Source organism: Priapulus caudatus, unplaced genomic scaffold, assembly GCF_000485595.1.
Source record: "Priapulus caudatus unplaced genomic scaffold, Priapulus_caudatus-5.0.1 Scaffold1337, whole genome shotgun sequence".
Taxonomy (NCBI): Eukaryota; Metazoa; Priapulida; class Priapulimorpha; order Priapulimorphida; family Priapulidae; genus Priapulus; species Priapulus caudatus.
In genome coordinates, this window is record NW_014578398.1 from 57,020 (window position 1) to 64,699 (window position 7,680).

At 50.1% G+C, this 7,680-nt stretch overlaps 1 protein-coding gene across 1 annotated transcript; it reads right to left on the reverse strand.

Annotated features, from left to right (window-relative positions):
• Window positions 1-787: 787 nt before the first annotated feature.
• LOC106816285 (radial spoke head protein 3 homolog) lies at window positions 788-5,804 on the reverse strand. Its single transcript, XM_014820869.1, is given in 8 exon segments — window positions 788-1,772; window positions 2,091-2,250; window positions 2,682-2,755; window positions 2,758-2,884; window positions 3,585-3,737; window positions 4,056-4,119; window positions 4,647-4,733; window positions 5,737-5,804. Coding segments are annotated over 8 exon segments (789 nt in total). The 5' UTR covers window positions 5,781-5,804; the 3' UTR covers window positions 788-1,692.
• Between the last annotated feature and the right edge of the window lie 1,876 nt (window positions 5,805-7,680).

Sequence of the window (7,680 nt, forward strand, 5' to 3'; positions counted from 1 at the left end):
TGTGATTTTGTGACTGAGCAACACGTATCATAGGCCGAAAATCCACTATTTGTGCTTTTGGGGGTGAAAAAGTTCAGGCTGAAATACGGCTGCATTTGTCGCTGCAAAGATTTTCCAGGCTTGAGCTAGGTCATGCGCCATGATACTACCGCTGGAGGCGGCGTAAAAAGACAGAGGGAAAGGAATTGTCGCGTCCGTAATGTGCATATATGTATCTATGTAAAACCACCTGGCTCTACACGAGTGTCTCGTTAGTACATCTAGTTAGAACTCTAGCCTTTCAATTATGAAACTGGGATTCGAATCCCCGTTAATTCTTTGCAAAAATATTTTCTAACTTGTGTAAAGGTAAACGTATTGCAGACAAGTACGCAAAGCATATTACGAACGCACGCACGCACGTTCAACACTGAAATGGAAATTGTGCGTGTGTGTGCGCGTCCGTTTTACTCGGGCGCTATATATATATATGTATATACTCTCCTATCCCCGTTTCTCCCTCTTACTCACTTCCTTACTCTTTCTGCCTCCCTTTCCTTCTGATCTCTCTTTCTGCCTCTTTTCTCACCCCGCTCCCCCTCTTCTCTGGCTTCCTCTCTCCTCCTACTCTATGGCTCTCTCTGTCTTCCTCCTCTTCTCTGGCTTCCCCTCTCCTCTTCTCTAGCTTCATGTCCTCCTCCTCTCTCTCCTATCCCCTCTTTCTACCACTCCCCCTCCTCTCTCACACATCCTGCTTCCACCAACTCTAACTGACACGGTAGAATAATTTATTGAGTAAGTCCCAAGATTTAGTAACAATGTTTTATTTTTCAGCTAGTATATATCATATAGCAAATATATAACACATCTCAAACCAGCCACTGACACTATCGTTTCATTCTAATATGATAGCATTTAAGAAAGATACATTGTTTGACAAATGAGAGATCTACTTCATGTGGCAGTCAAATATTATATATCAAATATTCTAACTTTCTATATGTTGTAAAATAACAACATGAACTCAAAGAACTGTGCACGGGGTGATGGAAATGAAGTCACATGTCACCTTAAGCTTAGCTTAATCTTTCAGAATGCGTGTAGTGAAATTTATGTAGATGAAACTGTCAAGGTAAATAATTTAAGGATTTAACCATGAACAATGATGTTATAAATGCGTTTAGCAAAAGCACGGGCGAATAATGACAGTCTGTCATTATTCATTCCTGGTAATAGGGAATGACAGTAGTAATAGCAGTTTACATGAAAGTAACACAGCCTAGTGAAGCTTAGTAATAACTGTGTAAAAAAGCTGTCTAGCTTGTTTATAGTAATATAAGCCCTATTTCTACGTGTTAGACTTTTTGTAGGATAGATGTGATCTAGACATTACATGGAATGGAATGTGGGTAGATTATCAATTCTATTGGGTAGTAATATTTACATGGGTAGATGGTTACTAGTAGACAAATTATAACTGCCAACCAGGGTTGTCGGCAGATGGAATAACCAGATAAACCATCTATTTGGTTTACTCTTTGAATACGTAAAATACGGTCATTTTACAACACCTTGACATCATTATTCGATTTCGATATAAAAAAAGGAAGAGACACTTGTATTTTCAAGCTCAATCATAGGTTTACAAGGCATTCAACCACCAGCACTCCACACAACTCCCATGTATTTACAGTTGCACACCAGTGTTGCCATCTACAGTGCATCAACGAGATTAGCAGCCTCCAGCTTCTCAAATTCTCTCTTTCTGGTTTTTACGAAATCACGTATGATCGCTGAAAAGCACGAAAACAAAGCACATTAGCGAAGTTCTGGATTCCTCCTTTCTTTCTTCGCTTCTCTTACTCAAACGGGACATCCGTAATGGCAACTGCATAACTAAGGGAATCACTAACATTACATCAAATACACATCAACTAATTCATGACGTCGTGAGCGTAGCGAGTGTGCGGCGTATCCTTACGATGCAATTGATCTGACGTAGTGATGAAATCGTGAAATTAATGTATCGCGAATGTGTTCTTCCATGCAAAGGCAGAAGAGCGAGTGCATGCGTGTGCAATGTGCGTGCATGCATGTGAGATGGTACTTACAGTCCATGGGGTCGTAGAAGTATCCGCTGTCGGTCAGACAGGAGAAGACAGAGGGCACGAGGGCTGAAAGACATCCCTGAGTGAAGGCACACGCAGACACCCTCTGCGACGTGTCGGCTTCCAACTCCTGCACCTCCTTCTGCTGCTGCATTTGCCGCACCTGTCCGCCATACAAACACACATCAACCGTTATTCAGCCTGGTTGAGTAAAAAGATCGAAAGCACGAAGAAGACTGTTGTGGCTGTAGTTTATTCGTCGCTAAATGTATGGTTGTAATATAAATATCCTAAAATATCAAGTTGAAATCTCAAACATATAGCTCAAAGGTGTGCCTTTCCTTACCTTTTCTCTGCCACCCTCTTACCTTCCCCTCCCTGTGTCACCTCTCCTTATCCTCACACTTCCCCTTACTTTCTTCTCCCTATGTCACCTCTTCTCCTCCTCACTGACATCTTGACTTTTCCCCCCTATCTCGCTTGTCCTTATCCTCTTTCCCATTTACCATCTCCTCTGTGTGTCACCTCTCCTTATCCTCTCTCTTATCTTTGCCTCTCTGTGTCATCTCCCCTTCTCTCTCTTTCACACCTTACCTTCTTCTCCCTGTATCTCCTGTCCTTCTCCTCTAGTCTCCGCGTCTCGACGAGCTCGGCCTTGCGCAGCTCTAGAAAGCCTGCTGCTGCGCGCACATCCCCGCCAGTTCCTTTTCCTCCATCACTTGCAGGAATGCCTGCTCCAGGGTCTTCCCCACCAGTACCTCCAGTATCGGCGTCACCTCCACTTCAAATTCGAACAGCTGCCGGCAAGAGAGAGAGAGAGAGAAAGAGAAGGCTGAAGGGATCAGAATACGTCTGCCAGCTGGGATCAGGCGGAGATCATGTGGCCCGTAGGCGGAAACAGGATTGGTCTCTACATGATCTGCTAAACGTAAACTTTGTTATCGTAGACTGTTGATGGAAACGTGGTGAAGTTACGAAGTTTCTTGTACGCGGCGTGTAAAACGTTTCTCGTATGAGAAAAAAGTTAACGTCGAGATTAATCGGACCTAAGTTCCCGGCAACGAGCCCCAGAATGCATCTCGCCCTGCATTTTTCTTTCGGCTTAAACTCGAGTGCCGTAGGCTCCCTCATCTTCTCACAGCAGTACCTCAAACCTCTTTAGCCAGAATCGGAAATCACCGCCGCGACTACATCACCCGATTTAACACCGTGCACTTCCCATGCATTCAGTGTTGTATACGCGCACCGATCTGTCTTATGTAAAACGTCTCGATTAGAAGTAATTTGCCTCGATAACAACGATGCTTTCGTCCGAAGGAGATCTTTGCTGCGGTGAAGCTCTGACCTGCTGCAGTGCCCTAGAAAGTTTCGACTAAACCTGAGGGCAACGCTCGCCTTGCCCTCATCGATACAAAACTAAAACTGGACCGACCCCCACACCTCCCGGCGACAATCGCCGCGTCTGCATTCGTTCGCACGCGCTCGCGCTGCACTCACGTCGCCATCGTAGATCTGTTTTTCGACTCCCGTCTTCTCGAGGATGAACAACAGAGAGGCGGGATGGACGAGGAATGAGTCGGTCTGGCACTGCACGTCTGCCTCCTCTACCCTGTCCCCGAGTTCCTCCAGGTAGAGCTCCGTCTGCACATCCTAGACGTGCGAGCAAACACAGCGCATTAGAAACTAACTGTTTCACCCAAGCAATTGCTACCAGAGAAGGCATTTCCGATTGAGGAAAAGGACAAATGTGGCCTTTATAAAAACGTTGTAACTGTGTAAAGACTCCTCGAAAGAAACATCAAAAGTGTGCTTCATACAAAAGTAACCCATTCATTCTACGTAGGTGGTTTAACTGTATAACTGCTTGCGTGCGTGAACACATGGGCCGAGTGTTAACCGACCAGTAACAGTATTAAAATGATTGATAGTACACACATTAGTACCTGCAAAGAGCCTCCTGGTGGCTACCTGTCGTGCAGCGCCGCCTGGTGATACCTGGTGCTTTCGACCCTCGACAGCCTCCACATTAAACCTGTGTTAGAGACCAGGCAGCTTTATAGAATGCGCGTCTTTATATAAAGAATGTTTGAGAGTTGTGAATACAGTAGTTATATAGTGAATCTACTTACATAGAACGAATACCTTACATGAAGCAGTACGTATTTTTACGTTTTTCCTGATTGAGTTTATTCTTTAATTATATATACACTCTCAATAGATGCTAGTCTCATCTAAATAGTGGGAGTAGGTGGTGTTTTGACAAATTTTTGTGTGTAATTGCCTGTGTGGTGTTGTTGCAGGAGGAAAACATAATATATAGCAATAACGTGCAAAATTAGGGGTGAGAACTGGGTTGGAGAACATGTGATAGGATGTGCACGAAAGTGAGAAACAAAGTGCAGGTAAGAATCCCCCCAAAAATCTCCCAAGTGATGTGCATCATTCAAGACACTCTATTCAAGCTACACTGATATTCTTAGTTGAACATAGCAATACTAAATGCTCAATATATCCTACAATAAATAAATAGTTTCAGTCACTTTTATTGTTCACACTTACCTAACATAATAGACCCGGTCATTGTGCAAACGAAAGCAGTAAGTACCGTCCGGCCTACCAATGAGCAACTTTATGTTTTCTCCGATGCTGAGAAAAAAAAAATTATATAATTTATATTTTCTTCACAAACATGAGGCCGCAATCTGATGTCATTTTTTGATGCAAGGTGTGGGATGATAAAACATTTAAGTGTATTTTTCTGTGTGCACATCACACCATTGCTAGTAGTATTGAAATGCAGATGAAACAAAATTTGTGTAAAAAAAAGTTATTCCTGGTAGTCTGTTCGGGACTAAAGTAATTGCAGGTACTACCAAAGTCTTGATGTTTGACTCTATTGTTGTATTGAATAATAATTCCATGCAAACTCCGTTCAAATATATAATAGTTTTACGCAGTGGATATTTAACCGTATATGGCAGAGTGTCCACTATCGCTATTTTACCGTACAGTACTTCTGATTGTCTAGTATATCTATGTATGTGTATATATGTATATTACAGGGTTTCTTAAACACACAGCACAGTGGCGCACTGCAGTTGTCAAATTTAACATCGCCGTTGTGAAAATGTTCCTGTATTTACTGATAAGTATATCCTGTATCTATTATACCATATAGTATATCAATACATCCTGTATTTGAATCCATCATGCGTGTTTTTTCCCCCAAACTGGCCATTACACCTCCTTTGTCTAATTTTCCCTCAGAAGAAACCCTGTATTAGTACATATATTGTGAATATATATTGTCCGATCCTCTCTCCTTCGCTCCTACCCGCCAACTACCACGAGACAACGGCGAATTCCCGCCTATCACCTGCCGGGCCAACTGTTTTGCCGAACTCCCGCTAGAGGGGACCCACTGCATCCGCATGCGCCCCCCTTTGTTGATGTTACGATCGGTAAGCAAACCCCCGACAAAACAGACACGAAGACAAAACAATTAGACAATGACAAACATTCACCATCTCCCCATCTCCCGGTACCAGGGCTACACCCCCACCGCTACACTCCTCCCCCCTCAAGATTCGATCGTCAGGTCGATCCAAAGGCCTTCGCAGCGGTGCACCGGCGCCCTATTCGTCCGCACCTACTGCTGGGTGGCTTGTCCCCGGGGTTCAACAGGGATTGCATGGCCTCCGCCCTCCTTACTGAGTTCCCCCACGGGACGCAATCTCGACCACCCGCGCGTGGCCGCAGGTGGTGTTGAGCCCAGAGGACGGCTTGCTCAAGCTGCTCCACCCCATCTGGTGCACGAGTTCTGGTGCCGGCGTGCCGTCTGCGCTGCTGAACGCCGAGGACAGTCCCAGTCCTCGCTTTGCGCGGCTCCGGCGATCCTCCCACATGCTACAGAATCGCCCGGAACACCGATCCGTTCGCGGCCGGAATGTGCTTCAGGCACATCGGTTCCAGTGACCCAGCTGCCATGGCTGGCTCGGACGTCGACGCGGAGGACTCCGCGGCGGGGCGCCCGAGCCAACGCAGCTGATGGGGTCGTGTCGCTGCAGTCGACGGATCGTCTCGCCGACCGCTGCCGGTCCCGTCTGCGCATCGCTTCCGCCCCCATCGACGCCGCCGCCTTCGTCGTTGTGTGCTGCTTGCTGCCGACGATCGCACGCATCCGTCCCTGAGTCGAGCGGTCCGCGCATTGGCTGCAGCGCGACGTCGCACGCTCGTCCCGAGTCGACGGTCCGCGCTTGGCTGCAGCCGACGTCGGCACGCTCTGTCGCGGTCGACGGTGCGCGCTTGGCTGCAGCCGACGTCGCACGCTCCGTTCCGGGTCGACGGTGCGCGCCTCGCGGCAGCTGGACGTCGCACGCTCCGTCCGGGTCGACGGTGCGTCGCCTCGCGGCAGCTGACGTCGCACGCACCGTCGGGTCGACGGTGCGCGGCCTCGCGGCAGCTGACGTCAGCACGCTCCGTCCGGGTCGACGGTGCGCGCCTCGCGCAGCTGACGTCGCGCGCCCTGCGGCAGTCGACGTCGTGCGCCTCGCGCACAGTCCGACGTCGTGCGCTCCGTGGCAGGCAGCACTAACTGGCAGCCGTGCACTTTTGCCTTCTGGGGCGCGCAGCGGTGGGCCGACCCCGCTTCAAGAGGCCGGGGCGGCAGCTGCAGGAACAGACCTAGGCGTGCTGGCGCCCAGCCGCGTACCTGCGCGTAATGGCCACCATCCCTACGCGCCGGGCGCAGAATGGGTCGGCCGGCTGGTGGTGACGACGCGCGCACCTTCTGGGCGCTTCTGCGTAGCGCCGTCTTCTCCCGGAGGTAGCCTTTCGCGCATCCCCGGTACTCGGGGGTACGGGCGTGTCCGCTCCGGCCACCTCCCGACGGCGCCCATGGCGGTAGACCCGACCTGAGGCGGTGCGCTGCCGCCAGGTTGGCGTGACAAGCGGTACAGCACCGCGCCTGAGTAGGCCCTTGTCACAACCCCTGGATCGGGCACGAGCGACCATACCTCCCGCCGATGGTACTCGGCGGGTGGTCGACCACGTGCCAGGTCGGCACGCCGCATCGAACGCACCACAGTGCCAGGCCTCGTTCCTTAGGGAGTCAGCTGGCGGGCTCGCGACGACCCCCGAAACGGGCCGTACAGTGGACCCGCCCCCTCCAGGATCTGCGTCCTGGTGGGGAGCGCCCTCTGCACGTGCGGCGGCGCGTTTCTCGCCGATTTTGGGGGACTGGATTTGACCCCTGCCACTGGGGTCGCTCTCGCTGCCGAGGAGACTGGCAAGCAGCTCGTCCGCAATGGCAGCTCCTCCACCCGTCGCCGAGCTCCATAGGTTCCTCGCCGAGCAGGCTCCCTCTCTCTCGCCTCCTCGTCTCCGGCGCAGCTCCTCTCTCCGGCTGCGTCGTCTCCTTCTGCGGCGCCGCTTTCACCTCCGGCTGCGTCGATTCCTTCGGCGCAGCTTCCTTTTCCTGCTGCGTCGATTCCTTCGGCGGCAGCTTCCACTCTGGCTGCGTCGACTCCTTCAGCGCAGCTTCCACCTCCGGCTGCGTCGATTCCTTCGGCGCAGCTTCCTTTTCCTGCTGCGT